At 45.9% G+C, this 25,187-nt stretch overlaps 1 protein-coding gene across 1 annotated transcript in view; it reads left to right on the top strand.

The window, feature by feature from the left end:
- The window catches only part of PLK1 (polo like kinase 1), a 29,437-nt gene extending 8,521 nt beyond the window's left edge, over positions 1–20,916 (top strand). The window contains exons 4-10 of the mRNA XM_068246728.1: positions 628–721; positions 2,999–3,218; positions 9,423–9,587; positions 10,758–10,835; positions 10,914–11,068; positions 14,301–14,483; positions 20,355–20,916. Of these exons, the coding sequence (XP_068102829.1) occupies positions 628–721; positions 2,999–3,218; positions 9,423–9,587; positions 10,758–10,835; positions 10,914–11,068; positions 14,301–14,483; positions 20,355–20,561 (1,102 nt within the window). The 3' untranslated portion in view covers positions 20,562–20,916. The remainder of the gene's footprint in view (positions 1–627; positions 722–2,998; positions 3,219–9,422; positions 9,588–10,757; positions 10,836–10,913; positions 11,069–14,300; positions 14,484–20,354) is intronic.
- The last annotated feature ends 4,271 nt before the right edge of the window (positions 20,917–25,187 follow it).

The following is a 25,187-nucleotide window of genomic DNA, read 5'->3' as shown; positions in this document are numbered from 1 at the left end:
TACCCGGGGCTTCTAATGGTCCCCCACAGACATCCTGTGCCCGCGCAGCCACTCACCGATGTTCCGGCCCCGCCTCCGGTTCACTTCTGGAATTTCTGACTTTAAAGTCAGAAAACCACTGCGCTTGCGTTGCCGTGCCCTCGATCCCACTGATGTCACCAGGAGCGTACTGCGCAGGCACAGACCATACTGGGCTTCTGCTATACACTCCTGGTGACCTCGGCAGGAGCGAGGACACAGCAACGCAGGCGCAGTGGTTTTCTGACTTTAAAGTCAGAAATTCCAGAAGTGAACTGGAGGCGGGGCCGGAGCATCGGTGAGTGGCTGCGCCAACACAGGATGTCTGTGGGGGACCATTAGAAGCCCCGGGTAAGTTCAGCTCATTTCCCCCCCCCCCCCCCCCCCCTACAGTATCCCTTTAAAGGGTTTTTATGCTGTTTATCTTTTTTATAGCAGAGAGGAGTTTGCGTTCAGGTCCGCTTTATAGATTAAGCTGGAAATGGCATTACTTTGCCAAAGGCATGTAGAGTGACCTATTGTAATGAACTGGGAGACTGGTTTTCAATTGTAAGTTGTACCAGTAACTACTTAAAACTGGGGTAGTTATATAAATCTCACTCTTCTTAGGTATACATTACTGGTTGGCAAACCTCCCTTTGAAACCTCATGTCTAAAGGAAACCTACCTAAGGATCAAAAAGAATGAGTACTCCATTCCCAAGGTGAGTGAATAATGTATTGCTGGTGTGGAAACTGCTAGGGTGGCTTATGCTGTTCAATCACCTAGCACAATTTCTGAAGGGGTTGGTGGCTGATACTTAAGGCTCATACACACATCAGACCATAGTCTTTTGAAAATGAAAGATCACAGATCTGTTTTACCCCCTTCCATGTAGTATGAGAGCCATACTCTACACAGTCTATTCTATGGAGCTGAACTCCCCATCAGAAAAAAAACTTTGCAAGATGCTGCACACAGAGGCTGTACAGACACAAAAGATCAGTAGCTGCAAAAGATCTGTTCCTGCCAAAAATCCAACCCTGCAAATTGCAATGATAGTCTATGAGAACTGCAGATCATCATACACACATGATTTAACTGACATTCATCTGCAGATCAGATCCACCAGGTTGGATTTTCAGATCTGCAGATCTGTCAGTTAAATCATGTGTGTATGATGATCTGCAGATCTCATAGACTATCATTGCAATTTGCAGGGTTGGATTTTTGGCAGGAACAGATCTTTTGCAGCTACTGATCTTTTGTGTCTGTACAGCATCTGTGTGTGCAGCATCTTGAAAAGTTTTTTTTTTTTTTTTTTTTTTTTTCTGATGGGGAGTTCAGCTCCATAGAATAGACTGTGTAGGTATGGCTCTCATACTACATGGAAGGGGGTAAAACTGGTCTGTGATCTTTCATTTTCAAAAGACCATGGTCTGATGTGTGTATGAGCCTTTAGTCAGGAAGGCAAGTGGATTAATCTGCCAGTATTGTGTAAATCCACGTGTGGTATCCTACAAAGCAAATATGGCAGCTTCCATCCTTTTTAACCTCTTGAGGACTGCAGGGCTAAACCCCCCCTAGTGACCAGGCATTTTTTAGCTAAAATGGCCACTGCAGCTTTAAGGCCAAGCTGCAGGGCCGCATAACTCAGCACACAAGTGATTCCCCCCCCCCCTTTTCTCCCCACCAACAGAGCTCTCTGTTGGTGGGGTCTGATTGCTCCCCCCATGTTTGTTTTTTTTTAATAAATATTATTGTTTGTTTTTTTTTTTAAAAAAAAACCCTGTTTCTTTAACTCCCTTCCCTCCCTCCCTCCCCACAGCCGGCCAAATATGGCGATCGGCTGTCATAGGCTTCTGCCTATGAGAGCCGATCGCTCTCTTGTCCCCCATGGGGACAGCCGTGTCACACGGCTGTCCCCAGTGCAGCGCTGCTGCTGATCGCAGCGCTGCACAAAGTAAATAGACGCCGATCACGCCGTCTACCGGTCTCCCGAGCGGCAATAGCCGCTCGGAGACTGAAGGCGGGGCGGAGCTCCGCCCCCCAAGCAGGAGATGCGCGCGATCTCCTGCAAAACAGAGCCCCAGGACTTTACGCCAATTGGCGTTAGGCGGTCCTGGGGCTGCCGCCGCGGCCACGCCTACTGGCGTGACGCGGTCGGCAAGAAGTTAAATCTAGTATACATGGCCTAACAGTAGAGTGGACTCCCATGACCTAGAACAGAAGGCTGGACTACAGCTGTGGAATAAAATATAGCCTAGTAAAGGGGCAGGGGTAACTGGCATACTCCAGATAAGGGTAATTATGAAACATGCCTGTTACATCACATATTACAAATGGGACACTTCTGTTTACTTGGTGTGTCCATGAAAATGCACTTTTAATCCCCCCCCCCTACATAAGTTTGGTTGTAAATACAACTGTCCAAGTTGAACAAGAATGGGGGGGGGGGGGGGCTGCGGGGTGGACATTCTTAACACGCTCATCCCTGTTGATCCAAGGGAAGGCAAAAAAACCTTAGTCCTGGGCCCTTTAGCGCAGGGATAAAAGGGAAACATTCTTTTCCGACTCTAGATGGCAGTCGGATAAATCCCTGGATCAACTCTCCTGGGAATTTCCTAGTAATTATAGCTGTGGATGCCCTTCAATGCAAGAAAAGCATCCAAGCACTCTTTAATGCAGAATGTCTGCCATAACTACTTCCAGAAGTAAGATATTCCATATTTTAACCACTCACTGTAAACGACCCCTTTCTAAATGGATGGCAAAAATGTTTTCCCTCCATACGCAGATCATGTTCCTCTTGTCTGATGTACAGCCCTAGGGACAAACCTTTTTGTATTGCCCTGTCTTGGTGGTGGTCTGGACTTTTGCATTAGATCTGTTGTCTTTAGACTTCCTGGAGTGCTAAATGATTGTGGATCTGTATTGGTTTAGTGGTATGTTGCTGTGAGGTCTTCAGCACACTGATCATCTCTATACTGTCTTGTTCCAGCACATAAACCCTGTGGCAGCAGCACTCATACAGAAGATGCTCCGTGCAGATCCCACCACCAGGCCCACTATAGATGAACTACTGAACGATGAATTCTTCACCATCGGCTACATACCCACCCGGCTCCCCACCACATGCCTGACTGTGCCTCCCCGATTCTCCATAGCACCCAGCACCATCGAGCCTAGCTTCAGAAAACCACTTACTGCCATTAACAAAGGTGAGGCTCATCCTGTGACGACCTGCACTAGTTATTAACAGCAAGACCTTGATGTTGCATCAGTCCTGTGCAAACTGTAGGGGCTGTATGGGCACTCATAATCCACAAGGGCAGCAAGTATAGCATCCATATGCAGGCCTTGTGAGGTGTGCGGGAGTGGATGTCTGTCCTATAAAGGTTTATACAGCAGAGTCCCTGGTATCTGGCGCTGGCTGGGAACGCATAATGCCAGATACATGTGCTTGTCTGTTGCTTGAGCAACCAGCCAAAAAAAGCACAAACCTCCCTCAGGTGCAGGCAAAGTATCCTCTCCTAGCTGCTTTCACCAGAGTGTCAGTTGACCTGCATCGGGTCATGTGAAATGCGGACTTGCGTGCACAGAAGCTGCTAGGACAGTTAAGTTTTTGTAGAATGACCAGTTAGATCAAGACTACTTGGCACTCCTGCAATTGCATGATGGAAGAGGGTCAAAACGGGTGCTGGTGGGAACTCTGACGGCTTATGTGCAGGAAGCGCTTGTCGGTGTGAACTGCCGTCGGGCTTCCCACCAGTGCCGACACCCATGGTTTTGGCTCTCCAACATGGTATGTGGACTGTTTATCTTCTACAAACCTGCTCATACTGAATTTAATCTAAATTCTAGTACATGGCTTTGTTTTTGAGGCGTTCCTTGAGTGTAACTACTGTGGGCGCTAAAACCAATTCCACAAGAGATTTAAACCGGTTGTTCCATAGCTGTGCATTGACAAAGCTTTCAGTAAAAAGGCTTTTTTGAATTGAGCCTTTGGGGAATGTGGGCAGTACCTTACACATCAGTTGTCTGTTCAGTTAAACAGCAACTGATAGTGTAAAAGGTCCCTCTCACCTTTCCCTGAAGTAAAGGACCTTGTCACAAAGCTGAAACCTAAAAATTTGTTCAATGATTAAAGGGACACTGTAGGGGGTCGGGGGGAAAATGAGTTGTACTTACCCGAGGCTTCTAACGGTCCCCTGCAGACATCCTGTGCCCGCGCTGCCACTTACCGATGCTCCGGCCCCGCCTCCGGTTCACTTCTGGAATTTCAGACTTTAAAGTCAGAAAACCACAGCGCCTGCGTTGCCATGTCCTCAGTCCTGTTGATGTCACCAGGAGCGTACTGCGCAGACAGACCATACTGGGCCTGCGCAGTATGCTCCTGTTGACGACAGCGGGAGCAGGGGACATGGCAACGCAGGCGCAGTGGTTTTCAGACTTTAAAGTCTGAAATTCCAGAACTGGAGGCGGGGCCGGAGCATTGGTGAGTGGCTGCGCGGACAAAGGATGTCTGTGGGGGACCGTTAGAAGCCTCGGGTAAGTTCACACATTTTCCCCTGCCCCCCCCTCATCCTTAGTGTCCCTGTAAAGTTTATCTGTGAAAAGAAACATCCTGGGGGGGGGGGAGGGGGGGGTTACTTGCCCCAGGAGGGGGAAGTCTCTGGATCCTAGACCCCCCCCCCCCCCCCCCCCGCCGAACCAGTGGTGCAGGTTGCAAGCTCACCTGTTTGCTCTAGTACTGCAGAATACAGTCAAGTGCTGTCAGTCTACTCTGCTCCCTGCTTGCTCTAGTGCCTGCCATCCTCACTCTCAAGTTGCGTCTGCGTGATGTGGTGGGCGCACACAAGCCAGTGTGTATATTAAAGGCCTGCATCAATGCGTGTTGGGTCCAGGTACACTGATTCTAAATAGATTGCAGGTCGTGAAAGTAAGCATAAAGCCCCATCTGCACGATACAATTCCACATGTGATCAAACTTCATTGGGCCGATTAAATCTGACATATCCGATTGGACTTGGTTTTTATCAATGCAACATCGACCACACTATCGATCGAGTCCTGATCAGAAATGTCAGATTTAATCGATGCAGTCGCGATCGATCGCACATGGAATTGTATTGTGTAGATGGGGCTTTAGACGATTCTGCATTTCTTGCTTCCAATACCAGTACATATAACTGGGAATATGCCAGTGTGAGAATGAAGATGTTTTTCATATATGGCCAGAAATCACTGGGTAATGCTTTGTTAGAAGGAAAGGGGTGGTAGGAAAGCTGTCTGTTCGTGAGGGGATATTTGATTGGACAAGAGCTAGTGTTCTGGCATGTTCTCTAAAGCTGGAGGGAGGAGACACAGAAGCACATGGCAGGAAAGGGAGGACCCGATCTGCTAACAGTGTAGCTGTATCCTCAGCAATCTATCACATGGAGGTATGTTTGCTGCATCTGGAAAGAATAATCAGGCAGGCTTTTTAGACAGGTACAAGAAAATGGGGCAGATTTATCAACACAAGTGCATGCAAAATGTTTGTTCTCCCTGCTTAAAAAGCCTTGTAGTACTCTTATGCAATTGTTTTTTTTTTTTTTTTTTTATTACCCAGTGTTTTGCTGCTGTAATGAAGATAGGCCAATTACATCCCAATTTGTACATGTAGTATGAGATTACATACTCCAATTTGCTTATAGCTGCTGGCCCTCATGCTACAAGGAGGTGATAAAATTGGCCAAACATAATTGGATGCGTATGCACCCTTATGTGAAATGTTCATATTTACTAATGCAGCCCATACATTGTGCCGTGGCATATTGATGCAGCAAACTGTTTCTCTCTGATGGAAATATTGTTTGCTAGTTCAAGGCTGTATGTAAAGGTGAATACTCGCCTTAACCACTCAGGAAGATGGATCACAGCAGTGTTCTTCCCAGAATTTTTTTCCAGCCGGGTGGCATGGGAAAGTAGCCGGGTGCAGCAAGATGAGAATGCAGGGCCAGTTCTTCTTTGAGCAACTCTGCTTACAGCATAGGAGGAGGTGAGCCAATCACAGCCGGGTGGTCTCCAAAACTAGCCGGGTGGAGTACCTGGCTAAAAGTCTGGGGAGAACTCTGCACAGTGACGACCGCTTCCTGCCCATGGGAACACTCGATGACACACAACAGGCGCAAACAAGAGTTCAAACCATTGCGGCACTTTGCATGAGGAGTCTATTTATTTTTAAAGATCTGTCGTGGCGGTTGTTATTGCCACATGTCCCAAAGCCTCGTCCACCTAATCGTGCACTTGCACCAGTGTTAGAACACACCCTGTTGCTCATAATTGCCGGTTGTTGAAAGAATAAGAGAAAATCGCAAAGTGGGTACAAGCCTTAAAAAATCCAAAGTTGGAAAGACAAGTTAATTTTTGCACATGTTTGTTCAGGAAGATCTGCCAAGCGCCTTCATTTAGCGGTAGCTCATCATTGACCAATAAAGGTTCTAACAGAAGTAATTGCTCTTACAGTACACACTCTATCGGCTTTTTTTTTTTTTATTTAAACACCTCCATTTGGTTTCCCTTAACAATCTGACATGCTAGAAATCTGTTGGCCCTCGTATTACATGGAGGTGGTAAAATTAACCAATGTAGATTGTGTTTGCACTCTCAAAGCTGAAAATTTTAGCCTGGACTCTCTTTTCCTTACAACTCAAAGCTGCAGCGGTGGAGTGTCTCCCACAATGCATGCTGGGAAATGACCTACATTGTGACTAGGTCTCCCAGGGTGCATTGCGTTGGCCAGGGCGACATTTCCACCACTGCAGCTATGAGCTTCAATTTCAGAAGATGGAGCTGTGCATTTAGATAGGGAGCAGCCTAAAGCAGACAGAGGTGGGTGCTCTGTTCTGTTAAAGTGGACCCAAATTAAAAATACAAGATTTCAGAAATCTATTTTCTAAATTATAATAGCAGCCTTTTTGCAGCTGCATGTTGACAAATATAAAATATTTTACATTTATTGGAGGAACCCCTCCCTTACTTTTATATTGCTGGGATTTTTCCAGCAAACTGGTGGAGAAGATAAAATACAAAAACAAAACAGGCTGCTACTGCTGTCACAGGGGAGGTGATCTCAGCTTGTGTGAGATTTCACATAGACGCCCCTGTGAGGGAGAGTAGCTGATGACAAACACACCCATGATCTAAAACCTCCTACTAAGCTCAGAAGTAATGGCTGCCACCTGTATATCCCTAGTTATAAAAAGAGAAGGGTGAAAAGCATACACTGAAATGCTCATAGGCTTAAAGGAGTGTTTATTTATCTTTGTGTGTGTCAGTGGTGCAACTAAATATTTTGAATTAAAGTTTGGTTTGGGTCCGCTTTAAAGGGAACCAGAGAGGAACGGGGGGGTGAAAAAAGAAACAGATTTTATACATACCGGGGGCTTCTTCCAGCCCCATAAGCCTGAATCGCTCCCACGCCGCCATCCTCAGCTTCCTGGATCCGCCGGTACCGGACCCGTCACTTCCGGCGGACGCGGCCAATTGTCCGCATCACAGGGGCTCCCTCCATACATGTACGCATGCGGCTGCGCAGTTAACAGCCACATGCGTATCTGTATGGGGAGAGCACCCTGTGATGCGGAGAATTGGCCGCGTCCGCCGGCCGACTTGCCGACTCGCGGCAATGACGGGACCCGGTGGCGGCTGATGCAGGCAGCGGAGGAGTGCGACGTGGGAGCGATCCGTGCGTATGGGGCTGGAGGAAGCCCCAGGTATGTATATTGCATCCTCTCTGGTTCCCTTTAAGGCCTTGTTCCCACTATACATGCTGCCGTACAAATTTTGGCAGTGCATAGACAGCACTTCTACTGTTCCCATCATATGTATTGTGCAGCAGTGCGATGTGCTATCGCACTGCTGCATGCATTTTTCGAGAATCGCCGTGCTGACCAATGCGCTGTAATGAATGGATTCAGCAGCACAGATGGCGTGCAATTGTACACGTTCCGATCGCACAGCAGTCTGAGGCCTAATTTTTGTTTAAGCCGTTCGGTTACTTCTCGGTTTCAAATAAAAGAAACCATTTTTTAAAACCTTTGGTGTGTGTGTATAAAATAAGGTTTTAACTTTTACAGCTCTCCAAATGATACTTTAAAGAGACTCTGTAACATGAAAAACCTCTCCTGGGGGGTACTCACCTCGGGTGGGGGAAGCCGCCAGATCCTAATGAGGCTTCCCACGCCGTCCTCTGTCCCACGGGGGTCTCCGAACAGCCGGCAACAGGCCCAACTGACTTCAATATTTACCTTTGCTGGCTCCAGCGGGGGCGCTGTGGCTGCTTTCGGCACGGAAATAGACGGAAATACCCGATCTCCGTCGGGTCCGCTCTACTGCGCAGGCGCCGGAAACTTGCGCCTGCGCAGTAGAGCAGACCCGACGGCAATTGGGATTTTTCCCCCTACTTCGGAGCCGACAGCTGTCAGAGCGCCTGCGCAGGAGCCGGGAAGGTAAATATTGACGTCACTGCTGCACAGAGGGCTGCAGCGAGACCCCTGAGGGACGGAGGACGGCATGGGAAGCCTCATTAGGATCCGGAGGCTTGGTACCGAGTGACAAGTGCCTCCCCAGTACAGGTGGGCAGCTGATAGGCAAGGAGTTTACTGCCTGTCAGTTACCCGTCTTTCTCAGGTTGCACGCAAAAGTTAGGCCTCTTTCAAAGTACGAGAGCTCGAGTGCCCACTCATCTAGTCTCTTGCCCCATTACTGGTAGAAACTCAGTCAGTTTAAGGCAGTAATTGGTTGCCACCATCCCTTGCATGGAAGCACAAGATAGGATGAAAAATTCTCCAGAGACCTCATAGGCAAATGCAGGGGGCTCACAGCACCGCCCCGTTTCTTTCCCTGCTACAGTCAACTTTGGGTGGAGCAGCAGCATGTGTACAGAGCATGAAGCTGCTCTGGGGAATATAAGTCAGGTATGAGCACAGCCTTGTGCCCTGCTGTGTGAATGCTTCACTTTCTCCTTCATTAGCAATGTCCTCTGTCCTCACTATTATCTGTATCCCATCTGCTCCTCATCAATCCTGTTGTCAATTGGGAGCAAATCGGCCTTTTAGGAAATAACTGTCAGATCCTGTCAGTCGGACGGGAAATTGCATTGTGTACCCAGCACGACCTACCACATTATTATACTGTATTGTGCGTGGCTGAGGGAGACCTTTCAGGGACCCCCCCCCTGGACCAGGTAGGCACTTCCTGTGCTCATGGCACTCTGTTCCCCTAAAAACTTGTGATGACATAGAACTGCTAGGGCAAACAGGCTAATCAGTGCAGACATGTTGGATGGTAATGTGTTTAAGGTTGCTCTTACCACACCTGAGTAGCTTGCTTTGTGAAGTGTATAGATTACTGGTTTTAATGTTGAGCATTTGTTACAGGCCAGGACTCTCCATTGACTGAGAAGCAGGTTGCACCTGCGAAGGATGAGGATATGGTACCACCTGAGTTAGCAGAGCCTGCAGACTGCTATCTGTCTGACATGATGCAGCAGCTGATTAGCGTCAATGCCAGTAAACCATCTGAGAAGGCTTTGATCCGAATGGGTGAGTGAAGACTGAGGTTTATACACTCGTTTGGTATATTTCTGCTGACTGGGGGGGGAGGAGGAGTCCAGAGTCCAGCTGACTTCTTATCTCAGGTAGGGTTTCTCTGGGTTTGTTCAAAAGCATATGACCATAATCCTAGTAGAAGGGTTAGCATTGTATCTATCTAATCTTAGTTGCTCTACACCAGGGGTGCCCACTTTTTTCAGCTTGTGAGCTACTTTTGAAAATGAGCTTACCAGGTAGAATCCATTGGAGATTACCACAAGCTGCCAGTCAATCGGATGCCCATTATGGAGTCCTCTAGTAAGCCAAATAGAACAGTACTGGATGAAAAGGTCACAATATCATGCTTACAACACCATTCTTAATGTCTGGCTTCCCACCTTGCAACCAGGGCTGTGGAGTCGGTACAAAATCATCCAGGTACCCAAAATTACTTACTCCTAACGCAACCTCCAAATCCTCTACACTGCTGTGAAAAACGTCAAGACAGTATCTTACAGTAAGTTCATCCAGTCAAGAGTACAATGCATAGGCGTCATACGATGGCCTTTTGATTTACCGACAGGTTAGACTTTCATGGGGTATCATGGCATAAAACTGCCATGATCTCCACCCCCGTGTTCTGGCCAGTCGTGGGCTTCTGCTAACCACGTTGCAGGAGCACAGGTGTGTGCACCCAACCAGGCCGCACATGCGTAGAAGAGCACAGACAGCCAGAACACCAGGGGGTGATATCTACTGAACAGAGCTGTCTGAGGACCGTGAGGGAGGCCATGGACCTCATGGGGCTGGAGGAAGCCTCAGGTAAGTGTAAATGCAGGGCTATTGCTTGTCTCGGAATCTTTAACCTGTCTGAATCAAGAGGAATCCTTTACTTGTATGTAGGGGTCATCAATGAGGCAAACCTCCTAAAATTCAAATTTCATGCAAATTTTATATGCAGCTTGGACAAATGGACAGGAAGTTATTCTGATTGCCATTGTCAAGTTGCATATAACTTAAAAATGTGGGGTTAGGAGGAATTTTTTTGGATCTCCTTGATCATCCATACTTGTGTGTAGTGCTTTAGTTGTTGGTGAAGATGCATTAGATGGCTAGCTAAGGATTGTGGGGTTCAGTCTGATTAGTGGTCCACTTGCAGATTAACTCTACTTTCTTCTACAGACGAAGCAGAGGATCCAGCCTGCAATCCAATCTTCTGGGTCAGCAAGTGGGTGGATTATTCTGACAAGTATGGTCTAGGTATGTACCAGCCTAAGCTTGGATCTGCCTGGTGACTTGTGTAGCATGTGGTGGCTGAACAGTTGTCTTCCTCCCCAGGGTACCAGCTGTGTGACAATAGTGTAGGCGTTCTCTTCAATGACTCCACTCGCCTGATAATGTACAACGATGGAGACAGCCTGCAGTACATTGAGAGGAATAATGCAGAGTCTTACCTCAATGTGCGCTCTTACCCATCATCCCTGACCAAGAAGGTAAGCATGTGCTGAAATGGCCTTTCTATACACTCCTTATGCAAGCCTGTCCTGCAGCATTACAACTTGTTACATCACAAAACGCTCAAGGAGTTGAACTCTTGGATGACTGTTTTGACTCCTGTGCTGTACACATTGCTAGGCTGCAGCTGAGCAATCTGTAGTGTTCCTTGGCTATGCAAAGTGTGTGTCTCTCCGCACACTGGATCTTTAGGTGACTTGTGGGGCTGGCTGTAAACTTTAGATCTGTTTCCTTTAGTGTTCCTGCATTTGGATATCTGTAAACAAAATCTGAGGCTGCATGTTAGTGGGAACAGAACCCCTTTGGTGCTTATGAGAGGCCTGTTAGTGATTTCTGACTTTACTAGTATGGAAACTCTAGAGACTGGCCTCTGAACACATCACTGACTCCTATACAATACAGGTATAAGCTAACTATACGGGCTACAAGACCACGGTTAGCTACCATATCTATTTAGAACCAGGGTCGAATCGAGAAATTTTTGGGTACCTGGTGATGGGAAAAAATGCACTGACTCCTAATAAATTTAAACAGAATATTTTATTTTCTATTTTAAAATTACAAAGTCTCAGATAATAATCATCATAAATTTATATATACATTAATAGCGCTGCCTAGTACACAAAAATGAAATAAACCAATTAAATAGTTCTGCTGCTTCAATAAAGCAGTCCCCGTATTTTGAAATTCAGATATACATATCTGATTGTGACTGTATAGTGTATGTGTACACAGGAATCTTATCTATCTCATCTATGCTGTATGAATAAAGCCTGATGTGTAGCTGTGTCACTAATAGAGATGGCCAATGAGATGGCAAGAATTCTCAGCTGATGCTGGTTTATGCAAACTTATGCACTCCTCCTTTTGCTCATGAAATCAAATAATTTGATATGTTTGGTTTGACTACGAATTAAAGGGTATCTGAGACAGATTAAAATTGTATACATACCTGGGGCTTCCTCCAGGTTAATCAGTCCCTCACTGTCCTCCGCCACCTGGAGTCCCGGTAATTTAGCCAGTCAGCGCAGTCTGACCGCGTGCCACACCTGCACAATAGTGCTGTGCAGGTGTAGTATGCTCCCGGTGGCAGAGTGTGTATGTGCACAACTGGCCCAAGTACCTGGACCCCTAGCAGAAGATCCAGGTGGTGGACAGCGAGGGACTGATTAGCCTGAAGGGGGCTGGAGAAAAGCTTATAAAACTTTTTTTTTTTTCTTTTAATCAGTCTCAGGTTTACTTTGTTACATAGTAGTACTATACTCTACATATGCACTTCCCACTCGCAGGGAATGAACTAAGAATGTTGTGCACATTGAACACAGGTGTTGTCTATCACCCATAAACCTGGTTCAGATTGTACCTGAAGAATGTGTAATAGAGGAAGAATCTCCTCATTCCCCTGCAGAGTACATGCGCATCACTCTTACATGTACCCAGTTACATTGCCTAGGGCCTGATGTAGAAGGTACAGACAGGAAGAAAGAACAAGTACTCTTACAAAGTACTAGTTTTAGTCTGACTAAAAGTATTATGCTGGGATTACACCATACAATTTTGTGTTAGATTTTTTTTTCTGATTCTTTAATGCTGGGAATACATGACACGATCCGGCAGCTCGATTAGCCGCCGGATCGACTCCCGCCGTGTCCCCGCTCACGCCCAGATCTATTCCTGCTCGTCCCCGCTGGCACTTATCTTCGTTTCTCTTCTATTGTTCGCCCGCGGGGATCAAGCACGGAATCGATCCGTCGCATGATCGGACACGTCGGAAATTATCGAGCCATCAGCGGCTTGATTGATGAGGAAGAAAAAAATGCTATGTATGCCCAGCATAAGTTCAACATGTTGGAAATGTATCTATCTTACCATCTATCTGCTGAGCAATTAGGCATTGTTTTTACTCGGCAGGAGATGACCAGAAGACAATGCACCAGAGATGACCATTCTCTACAGAAAATAATCTAATTATGCATTCCGACAATGAATCTGCTGGGCATACACTGACAGGAGGGAGGCTTATGAATCAAGCCTAATGGCTCGATCGATACCCCGCCGGATCGACACTGCGCTCGATACCGGCGGGGAGAACAATGGGAGAAACAAGCGGCTGATTAGCAGCCACCCACGGGGGACTAGCTGGGATCGATACGGGGATGTGCCGGCATCGAGCCAGCGGCTTGATCTGGTGCATAATCTATGCCGTGTATGCCCGGCATAACAGAAAAATCTAACAGTAAATTGTATGGTGTAATCCCAGCAAGATCCGCTGGATATCCAGGTAACTGGTATTATTTAAAAGGGAATAAATATGGCAGCCTCCATATCCCTCTCACTTCAGTTGTCTTTTGAAATTCCTAAGCGTTGGCAGTTAAGAGATGCATTTCATGTTGCATACTTTCCATCAACAAGATTGTAATATGCAAATTGGAGTCAGTGGATTTTTGGACTGGCTCAACAGCCCTGTTTAGAACAGCTACCCACCATTGAAATAGAACACTTAGAATCTTTTTGTAAAAATATTACTGTAGTATTATACATAGAATATACGAATTATATAGAACAGGTTATAATCGGTAAATAGAAAAATATTGAGATACATTAGATAAGTATTGGTTGTCAAAATGTACATCGGCATAAATCGGTACATTACCAACCCCTCTGATCCTCTTTTGGGCTCTCCTTTCTTTTTCTGGATTCAGCAGCCCCCACTCAATCAAGTTTCCATGTTTATATTATGCAATAGACTGGCAATGGGAGTAGATATTAAAAATGCTTCCACTGTAAGCACACAGTCAGCCAGACTGTTAGATCCTGAACTTTTCTCATCATACTTGTAGACCCTGAGATGAGCAATACCCCTGCATTTATACTTGCCTGGGGCATCCTGCAGCCTCCCTTGCTGTCCCTCAGTTCTGTAGATATCCCCCCAACATTCTGGCCAGCTACTGTCTGTGGGGGTGTGGCCAGGCCGCAGAACAGCACAGCCGCCAGAACACCATGGGCGATATCTACTAGAAGCCCCAGATAAGTATAAATGCAGGGGTATTGCTTGTCTCGGTTGTAGACTGGTTACTTGACTTTAGTTTCCTAATTTCATGAGTTGTTTTTCTGTCGACTGTTGGATCACGAAAGTCCAGCCATAGAGCTGATGAACACCTTCAGTCCCCTGGCATGAAGTTACATAGATGTACTTATTCTGTTTTTCAGATCACACTACTGAAATACTTCAGGAACTACATGAGTGAGCACCTCCTGAAAGCTGGAGCCAACATTACCCCCAGGGATGGTGACGAGCTGGCTCGCCTGCCCTTCCTGAGGACCTGGTTCAGGACGCGAAGTGCAATTATTCTGCACCTTAGCAACGGAACAGTTCAGATTAACTTCTTCCAGGTGAGGCAATCTATCTTCCAGAAGATGTCTTTATACCATTAGTCATGTGCTCCTGCCTATACTGGTTAGGTTTACTTAGCATGTGTAACGCAGTTAAGACTGGAGCAGCTCTGCAACCTTTGATTTTCAAACTGCAGACGGGAGTAGAGCTGCCCTATTGGTTGGCCACCCTTACATTTTAGGTACAACTCTACTTGTGTTAATGGGAGCCAAGCAGCATTGTTAGCCCCAGGGCTTCTCAATAGCACATTAAAAAAATGCTTGTGAACCATGTGGCAGAATAAAAATTCCATATTCTTTTCTACATTTAAAATCTGTAAGCGGAAAGTGCCCCATGGGGTTCTTCAGGAGGGGGAGCCTAATGAAGCTTCCCCAGCACTGTCACCCGCCAAGTACAGTAGCGGCTTTTGTTCAGTCGGAAATGAGCCCAATTGGATCCTCTTTGCTGTGACTGCACAATACCTGCGAAATACAGCGGATCTGATCGGGCTTGAGTTGTTTATGGCGCCTCCTACAGCTGTTAAACCAGGAGAAACTGCAGGGAAATGCTGCTTGGTTCACTTTAAGAAGACAGGTGAACTATTTATAAATACTACAATCTTATTTTCTGAGTAATTTTAAAGCGCCAACATATTACACACTGCTGGACATTAGTTAATGTTACAGACTAGGGGTGGCATATAGCAATAAGACAATACAGGAATACATGCAGACCAGATCACGCAGCACAGTATGAGTACAAGGTAATGCTTAGTCAGTCACTGGGTGGAGCATGGAGATTAGGCCAGTTGAGTCAACTCAAGAGTTCTCAGATCCATATGGGTGTATGGTAATGGGAGGTGCATGAACAGGCAGACACTAGGACCCTGCTGAAGGCTTACAATGAAGAGGGGGAGGTAAGGACATGAAAGGTAGAGGAACGGAGTTCAGCTATACATAATGCTAAAATGGACTGTGGTGAAGGCTGTAGTACAAATGATCACTGATCATGAGTGTTAAAGGATACCCGAAGTGATGTGTGACATGATGAGATAGACATGGGTACATACAGTGCCAAGCACGCTAATAACTCAGAAAAAAAAAAGCGTAACTTATCAGTAGGTAAGTGGCTGACTCGGTCCTGACTGACAGGAAGTGACTATAGTGTGACCCTCACTGATAAGAAATTCCAACTATAAACCCTTTCCTAGCAGAAAATGGCTTCTGAGAGCAGGAAAGAGGTCAATAGTTTATAGATTTTAGCTCTGGCATACTTCAATAAATGGGTCAATGAGCAAAAACCATAACCGTTAAACCTTAAAGTAGATTTAAACCTAAAATAAAACTGGAATATCTTAAAGGAAACATCCAAGCTATAAAAAAAATCCACTTACCTGAGGCTTCCTCCAGCCCGTGGCAGCTGTCCTGTGCCCTCGCCGCAGCTCCGGTGGCTCCTGGTCTTCTCCGCTGGCACAGCACCGTCCTGATGACGTCGGAGGGACCATGTGGAGAAGATGGGAGCTGCTGTGAGGCCACAGGACAGCTGCCACGGGTTGGAGGAAGCCCCAAGTGGATCTATATATAGATCTCTTGGACCATTCCTTTAAAGAGAACCAGAGACCAAAAATTAACATTTTATACATGGGGCTTCCTCCAGCCCCATCAGCCTGGATCGCTCCCACGCCGCTTTTCTCCACTGCCGCTGGTACCGGGTCCCGTCATTTCGGCCAGTCGACACAAGCACCGTGCTCTCCCTCCGCACTGCATGCGTAAAGAGCTGGAGGGAGCCCCTGTGCATGCGGAAAACTGGCCGCGTCCGGAAGTGACGGGACCCTGTACCGGCGATAGAGGCAGCAGAGGACAGCGGCGTGGGAGCCATCCAAGCTTATGGGGCTGGAGGAAGCCCCAGGTATGTATAACATCATTTTTTCATTAACATACGTACTCCTAAAAAATGACTTCAAAGGGAACCAGAGACTAAGGATAGATGTAATCGTTTATTTCATTTAGTTTATTTTCGCTTCGGGTGTCCCTTAAGCCAAAAGACTAGAAGCATTTCAACCGTAGTAAGATGGCAACATGAATGTGAATAGCAGTTTTACAAGGATCTGACAAATGTTTGCCACTGGAGCTCCACTTGAACAAGGAACATGAAAAGGGGCTCTATGAAAGTACCCTTTTGAAGAATGCTTTTGCAGTAAACTGCACTTCGTGTCACAATGGTGAGACTGCATTTGGTAGCGCTGCTCTGCCCTGAGTCCCTCTTTCCTTGGTGCTCGTGTCCCAAATGTTTCTGGGTAGAGATCGGGTCCTGCAGGGTGCTGATTTGACTATACAGCTTCTTAGGACCTCCTCAATCCTGAAGCATTAGTGGGTAGCCGCAGGGCAAGCTCCAAGGAGAGTGACACTGGGCTGACTGGCTCCACCACATGGTATTTTACCATTGAGATGCCAAGCGCAACTTACTACAGATGCTTGCTTAAAGTGACTCTAACAAAAATTACGTTTTTTTCTACCATCCTACAAGTTCCTAAACCTATTCTAATGTGATCTGGCTTGCTGCAGCTCTGTCTACTGTAACCATCTCTGTAATAAATCAATGTATCTTTCCCCTGTCAGACTTGTCGGCCTGTCTGGAAGGCTGCCAAGTTCTTCAGTGTTGAACTGTTCCTCTATGCACACTCCAGTGTGTTTTATTTACATAAGCTAGCAGCTTCTCTGCTATCTTATCAGTGATAGAAGAGAGCTGGATAAAAATCCTCCTCTGGAGGCTGTGAAAGGAGCTGGTCTGTCACATACTAAGGAATTAACGACATAGGCAGAGCTGTCTGCAGGAAGCCTGTAATGTTCAGTGCATGAGAGAAGCTGGGGACAGAAGGTAAACACACACAAGTGATCTCTTGAGATTCAGAAGTAAGGCTGTATACAGCCTGCTTGTGTATGGATGTATTTTCTATGTGTGGACATGCTGTACATCAACCTACTTCCTGTTTTGGTGGCCATTTTGTTTGTTTATAAACTAACTTTTTAAAACAGTTTTTGACTACTTTTAATGCGGCGGGGAGCGGTGAAATTGTGACGGAGGGTAATAGGAGATGTCCCCTAACGCACTGGTATGTTTACTTTTGTGCGATTTTAACAATACAGATTCTCTTTAAAGGACAACTGAAGTGAGAATATGGAGGCTGCCATATTTTAAGCAATACTAGTTGCCTGGCAGTCCTGCTGGTCTATTTTGCTGCAGTAGTGTGTCAACATCACAAACTAGCATACAGCTAATCTTGTCACATCTGACAATTTGAGAAATGCCTGATCCGCTGCATGCTTTTCAGGGTCTATGGCTAAAAGTATTAGAGGCAGAGGATCAACAGGACAACCAGACAACTGCCTGAATTCCTTTTAAGCAATCCAGACTCCATATCCCTCGCTACAGTTGTCCTTTATCTCCGTTTTATTTTCACCTTGAATGTCCTTAAAGAGAACCAGAGCTAAAGTAAAGAGAAGATTCTATACATGGGGCTTCCTCCAGCCCCATACACGCTGATCGATCCCACGCCGCCATCCACCGCTGCCCACATCTACGAGAACAGTCTCCCCGCTCTGCCGTCAGTCGGAGCCAGTCTAGTGTAGCAGAAGAGCGCTTTGCGTATCTCTGCTGCAGCCGCTGGAGAGATACGTAGAGGGCGCACTTCTCCTCCAGCGTAGCCCAGCTCTGTCAGTGACAGGAGCTGGTTCTCGTAGATGCGAGCAGCGGTGGATGGCGGCGTGCAATCGATCAGCGCGTATGGGGCTGGAGGAAGCCCCAGGTATGTATAGGATCTTTTCTTTACTTCAGCTCTGGTTCCCTTTAAACCATTATCTATCCTTCTAAAAAAAAACAAAAAAAAAACTTTTAGCTATCCCACAGGTGTTGATTTTTGGGTTTTTTACGCTTAAAGGATACCCGAACTGAAATGTGACATGATGAGCTAGACGTGTATGTACAGTACCTAGCACACAAATTACTATGCTGTGTTCCTTTTTTTTTTTTCTTTCTCTGCCTGAAAGAGTTAAATATCAGGTATGGAAATGGCTGACTCAGTCCTGACTCGGAATTTCGTATCAGTGAGGGTCACACTGTAGTCACTTCCTGTCTGAGTCAGGACTGAGTCACAGCCACTTACATACCTGATATTTAACTCTTTCAGGCAGAGAAAGAAAGGAACACAGCATAGTTATTTGTGTGCTAGGCACTGTACATACACATGTCTAGCTCATCATGTCACATTTCAGTTCGGGTATCCTTTAAGTCTTCAGTTTCATGGCCTCTTAATGACTCATTCATTGCAGTATGCCAGAGCTAACATCTATGAACTATTGACTTTTTTTTTTAATTGCTGCTCTGAAGCCATTTTCTGCCAGGAAAATGTTTTATGGCTGGAATTCCTTATTTGTGAGGGTCATGCTATAGTTTGACCCTGATACTGTCACTTGTATACCTGATTTGTAACTTTGAAAAAAAAGCGTAGTTTGTGCTTTTGGCACTGCACATCAGGGCTGCACGGTTTTTCGGTTTAAAACCGAAACCGCGGTTCAAGGCAAGACTATCTGCTGATCGTCAGTACCTTCAGTTTTCGGTCCACTGTCTGTAACATCTTGCTTCTGGCCGCGCTGTGCGCAGATTGGCCAGAAGCAGTGAATATGTATAAGTGTTAATGAGCGGGGGCGGGTCCACTAGAGCGAGTGGCCGGGCACATCATACAGCATTAACTATCACTGGCTAGTGATGGAATGATGGCAGCGGTAGGCGGAGCTGTATGCTCTGTACATCTCCGCCTACCGCTGCCGTCATTCCATCGCTAGCCAGTGATAGGTAATGCTGTGTGATGTGCCCGGCCGCTCGCTCTAGTGGATCCGCCCCCCGCTCATTAACGCTCATACATATTCACTGCTTCTGGCCAATCTGCGCACAGCGGGGCCAGAAGAAAGATATTACAGACAGCGGACCAGGCAGTGCAGACAGTGGGCCAAACCCAAGCCCCTCCCCCCGCCCAAAGTGCAAAAAGCAAGAATTTAAAAAAAATCGGGGAAAAATCGAAATTGCAATTTCTGAGAAAAATCACAATTTCGATTTTTCCCTAAAATCGTGCAGCCCTACTGTACATGCACATGTCTGTCACTTGTCACCTCTGATGTCCTTTAAAGAGACTCTGAAGTGAGAATAGATCTCACTTCAGAGCTTATATTCAGCAGGGGATGTGTGCCCCTGCTAAAACGCCGCTATCACGCAGCTAAATGGGGGTTCCTTACCTCCCAAATCCCCTCGTGAAGTCCCGGGGATCTCTTCCTGGTGAGGCAGGGCTAATGGCCGCAGCCCTGCCTCCACGTGGGGGAGAGGCGGCGATGCACCACTGATAGATGGCGCTTAGAGGCAGGGCTGCAGCTGTTAGCCCTGCCTCAAGAGCAGCAAAATCTACGACCAAGTTGGTCGTGGATTTGGGAGGTAAGGGACCCCCGTTTAGCTGCGATATAGCGGTGTTTTAGCAGGGGTACTCATGCCCCTGCTGAATATAAGCTCTGAAGCGACCTTTATTCTCGCTTCAGTGTCTCTTTAAGGGCCCTCTTCCACAGGTGGCTCGGCTGTGTGCTTAGTGAGCAGTTGCTGGGCAGTGGCATGCAGTTGAAAGGGTTCCAACAGTCTCTTCACTGCAAATTGCTTGTGGAACAGGTCCAAAAGGGTACTTCACCATAGAACACTAGTGGAAATCAGCCTGTCTTTATGCAGTTTAAAAAGGGAACCAATACTGTTGAGCCGTTTGTTTCTCTATAGGTAAAGTGTTTGCAGTGGAAGTTTTGTGACTCTTAGCATGTTAGAATTTCTGGCTGTGTTCTTATACTCCTTCCTTGTTACAGGATCATACAAAGATCATTCTCTGCCCCCTCATGGCTGCTGTCTCCTACATCGATGAGAAACGAGAGTTCCACACGTACAAGCTGAGTCAGATAGAGGAATATGGCTGCTCACGGGAGCTGGCGAGCCGGTTACGTTATGCCCGCACCATGGTGGAGAAGCTGCAGAACTCTAAGGCTGGTGCCCTTCATGTGAAGGCCTCGGCGTAGCTGGACTGACATATGGAGATGGTCTTCTGGCTCTCCTCCTGTGATGCAATATGTTAAACCAACCTTGACAGTTGCAGATGGTTTGATATCCAAAGTGCCAGTGACTATATCGGGATGATATAATCGGGAGATTTGTACAGTTCTTAACCTTTTTTTTCCGGCCTCCGCCCACGCTGGTCTCTAGTGCTGGCTGGGGGTCACGATGTATTAGCAGGTTGGGTTTTATCATGACTCCTGTCTGAGCAAGCGCCTGTGCTGTGCGTTACTTTTGAATGTTGTCAGGTTTTAATGTAAAATATGAAACTTTATAACTTTTGTATATTAATATCAGATTAAAGTTCTTTGTATGTATAAATGTTGTCATGGCACATAATTATGATAGCTGAGCACATTCTATTGTAAATGATCTTTTTAATTTTCATTAAAAGCACAAACTAACATAAGCATGACACTGATATGTATTCCTGTTCCTCAAATCTGTGGCGGTGAGAACTTTGTACATTATCACACCACAGACTTTAAAGTGGGCCTGGACCCTTCAACAGAAGGAAAATGGAGAAATCCACCCTTTAGTCAGATGGGGAATTCGGCTAAACTCAATACATAATCACTGGTTTTATCTACAAATTAGCTGCTCTGCCAAGGCAGCCAGTTGGCACAGCAAACACAGGATGTTAACCCTATGTCTGCTTCACAAAAGCAGGATGTAGACACACTGAAGACTTATTGCAGGATTTGTAACCTGTTTTCTTTAAGGCTGCTTTCACAGTGGGACATTACAGGCGCACTTTAGAGCAGCCTGTAACGCAGCCAAACTCACAGCAATAAATCTGCTGTTCAGTGCCCATATTGCATTGAAGTATAACTCAGCACGTTAAATGAAAGTGCAGCGTGCTGTTATACTCGTATTTGGCTGTGTTAGACTGCTTGCACATGCTCAGTAATGTTTTTTTTTAATGTGCCGCATGCGATATTTTCATTCGATCCGTATGCGTCAAAGTACACCAAGAGACGCATAACGCAGCTCAATGTAACGTCCAAATTCAAAGCTAACATGCGTTGCGGGCACGTTATGTTATCTTAGCATCACATCAAACGCAACATCTTAGCGTGAAAGAGCCCTAAAGGTTGTTATGCCTATCTTTTTAGAGCAGAGGAAGTTTTTGAGTTCAGGTCTGCTTTAATGTTACATGGGTAGCAGGCTGACAAAGTGGATGGCACCCAAGCAGTGGTGTAACAAGGGATTCTTAGGCCCGGTTCACATTAGCGTTTTTGTAGAACGTATACTGTGTGAACGGATCCAACGTTATCCTATGGATCCGTTCACATGTGCCTGCTATGGATATGTTCCAGTCCCCAGAACTAAAAATTGCTTCAGGCCCTAATTTTCCAGACTGTTCTGCCCAGCAGAACGGATCCAAACAAAAAATGCTGCAGCAATGGGAAATGGAACTGTTTCTTCACACGAAACTGACCGTTCCACAGGGGATGGGGGCATGTGCGGACGTGACTCTAGCGACGGGAGGGTGCAGCAGCTGGGTGAGGGAGGGTACAATACACAATCTTCTGTAGCAGCCGGCGGTAGAGGCTTCCGTCTCCTGCATCACGTGACTAGTCATGTGCCTAGTCAGGACGCGCTGTGTAGTCATAGCGGAAAAGGAAGCCTCTACCGCCGGCTGCTGCAGAAGATTAGGTATGTATTTGCTGGGGAAATTGTGAACACTGATCAATGATCGGATCAGTTTTCACTCAATGAACAGGGCCGCGGCCAGAGCCATCCTGATACAGTGAACCAGGCCTTGAACCTCAGCAAACTTATCCAAGGGAACCTGCGCTGGCCCAGTTTCCAATTGTGTCATCCAGCTCTGAATCTGGCACTTGTGCTGATGCAAATGGGCATCTGAGTCCCTCTAGCTCAGCCTTTCTTAACTTTTTTTTTAACCTACTTTGGTTCCTGGACGTAGTTTCTATGTCCAGGAACCATGCGCGCTACCGCGGCCGATCGTGCACGCGCACTCCTGGCCGCGGATTCGGTAGCCAAGGAATCAATGTATCGGGCTATGGAGCCTGATCACTGATTCCTCTCCCCCGCTGAAAAAGCGACAGCTTCTCTCGGAAGCTGAGCTTTTTCTGGCCGTCTCCTTCCCGATGCGTCACTCTAAGCGCGTGCTACGCTTAGAGTGACGTCATGTAAAACTCATGGCCGCCATCTTGTGGCCAAAACAATACTACACCTGGAAAAAAACAAAAAATTAACACACTTACATTATAAATCTATTGTTTACCTCCCACCCTCCCAAAAGTACCCAAATAAAATGTTTAGTATAAAAAAAACCATTACAATAAAAAAATTTACCTAAGTGTCTAAACTTTTTAAATATCAATGTAAAGATGAAATATTTTTATTTTAAACTTGTAAATAGTGATAAGATGCAAAATGGAAAAAAATGCACCCTTATTTCCAAATAAAATATTGTCGCCATACATTGTGATAGGGACATAATTTTAACGGTGTAATAACCGGGACATATGGGCAAATACAATACGCGAGTTAATTATGGAGGCATGTATTATAAAACTATAATGGCTGAAAACTGAGAATGAATTTTTCCATTTTTTTCCTTCCTGTTAAAATGCATTTACAGTAAAGTGGCTCTTAGCAAAATGTACCCCCCCAAAGAAAGCCTAATTGGTGGTGGAAAAAACAAGATCTAGATCAGTGCAATGTGATTAGTGAAAGTTATAGGCTAATGAATGTGAGGTGAACATTTCTCACATGAAAACGTAACCTGAATGGGTTAAGGAACACTTATTTTTCCTGAGGCATGGTCTACAAAAGTAGGTGAGGCTGTCAGTGTAATAGGAGGTAGTGAAATTAAGACTCATTATACTGCGCTTATTACTCTGACCCAATTTTGGTGCCTTTTTTACAGGACCCCTATTATGTGCTCTTTCCCTCACAATGGGGGGGGGGGGGGGGGTTCCAAGATACCCCTGCAGAGTCCTCAAGGAACCGTGGTTGAGAGAGCCTGTGCTAGCTATTACGCATTTTACACACCACATCCCCATAAGAGGAACTTCAACCAAGGATTTAACTTCATCCCAATCAGTAGCTAACCCCTTACCTACAAATCTTTACCTATTCTCAAATAGATTGGGGGGGGGGGGGGGGTAGTGAGGTGTCTGTATGGCTGATATTGTAGTGAAACCCTTCCCACAGCGTGATGTCATTACTGTTTGCTGTCTGTGAGCATCATTGTCTAATAACTTTCCGACTGCCAAGCAAGCATCTCCCTCTGCATAGAACTCAGTATAAGAACATTATGTACAGATCACCTGGCAGAATTAAAGAGCTCACCACCAGTAAAAAGTGTAACTGCTAAAACAGTAGGATTCCAGCCACTGGTCTCCCTTGTACTCTATTTTGGCAGTTAGACTGAGCAACTGCCATTCAGAAAATGCTTTTGAAAACCTTGAGAATCTTCTCCCATCTGCAAAACCAGCCCTGTACAAACAGTAGGATGCAGGACAAACTTTTCAGTAAAACCAACATTCATTCTCCTGCTGAGAAATGCAAATGTGAAGCAGATGTTTCTGTACTTGTAGATTTTTCTCTTACTAAAAGACTAAAAAAAAAAAAACATAACCGGCAAGTTCTTATGGGCTGTATCTATACATGCTTTTAACCTCGAGGCATGGCTAAGGTTTTCAGCACCCAGGGAGAGTTTTGTGCCCCACCACCAAAAATATCAGACCGTGAGTCCAAATTTGGGAATGGTCATGGGTGGAGCAAAATGTATAAGTACTGTTTTTAGATAGCCAGATGCCCTATGTGCCCAGTGTCCTCTCTTTGGTAAGAGGAGAGATGAGGTCATCGCCAGAATGTCAGAGCCGGTGTGTCTTCTGTTAACATTCACTCACTCCTAGGCAGAGGGAGAGAAGCGGTGGCAGTTCAGGTGGCCAGCAAGCTGCTTCTCCCCATTGGCATGAGGGGTGTGTATGGCTTCTGCCTGGTGTGATCCCTGTGTTAGTGGCTGAGGTAGGTTTCAGGGAAGACAGGATTGTGCTACCGGTTCTTAAAGCGGAATATAACCCTGCATTTCAACTTTGCTCTAAAATATTATTTACAGCATATTATATGCAAAATATTTTTTTTTTACTAGACCAGCATTGGAAGGGTTAAACACAGGTTTAAAGTTCCGTGGAGAGATGCAGAAGTTCAGATAGATGCATTCTATTTAGTTGAATGTATCTATTGATAAATGTTACACACTCTTTGGCTGTCCTCAACTCCTTAGAGAGAGAGATGAGTCACATTCAACACTTAGATACATTTATGTAAACAAAATGTATCTATTTCGGCTTCAGATGCCTCTGCAGAAATCTCCAGGAACTTTAAAGCCCTGTGTAACCCTTCCAATGCTGGTCTAGTAAAAACAAAAATGCTGGTTGCATATAATATACTGTAAATGTTTTGGAGCAAAGTTGAAATGCAGGGTTATATTCCGCTTTAATTAATGCTGGGTACACACCCCCTGCTTGATTCCTGGCCGCTCGATTATTTCTGGTCACGTTTCGATGATATTCTCATGTAAAGTATGCCAAATTGACCTAACAATCCATCGA

Source organism: Hyperolius riggenbachi, chromosome 7 (assembly GCF_040937935.1).
Source record: "Hyperolius riggenbachi isolate aHypRig1 chromosome 7, aHypRig1.pri, whole genome shotgun sequence".
Lineage (NCBI taxonomy): Eukaryota > Metazoa > Chordata > Amphibia > Anura > Hyperoliidae > Hyperolius > Hyperolius riggenbachi.
The sequence above is the reverse complement of the archived record's forward strand: the minus strand, read 5'-3'. Positions and strand labels throughout refer to the sequence as shown.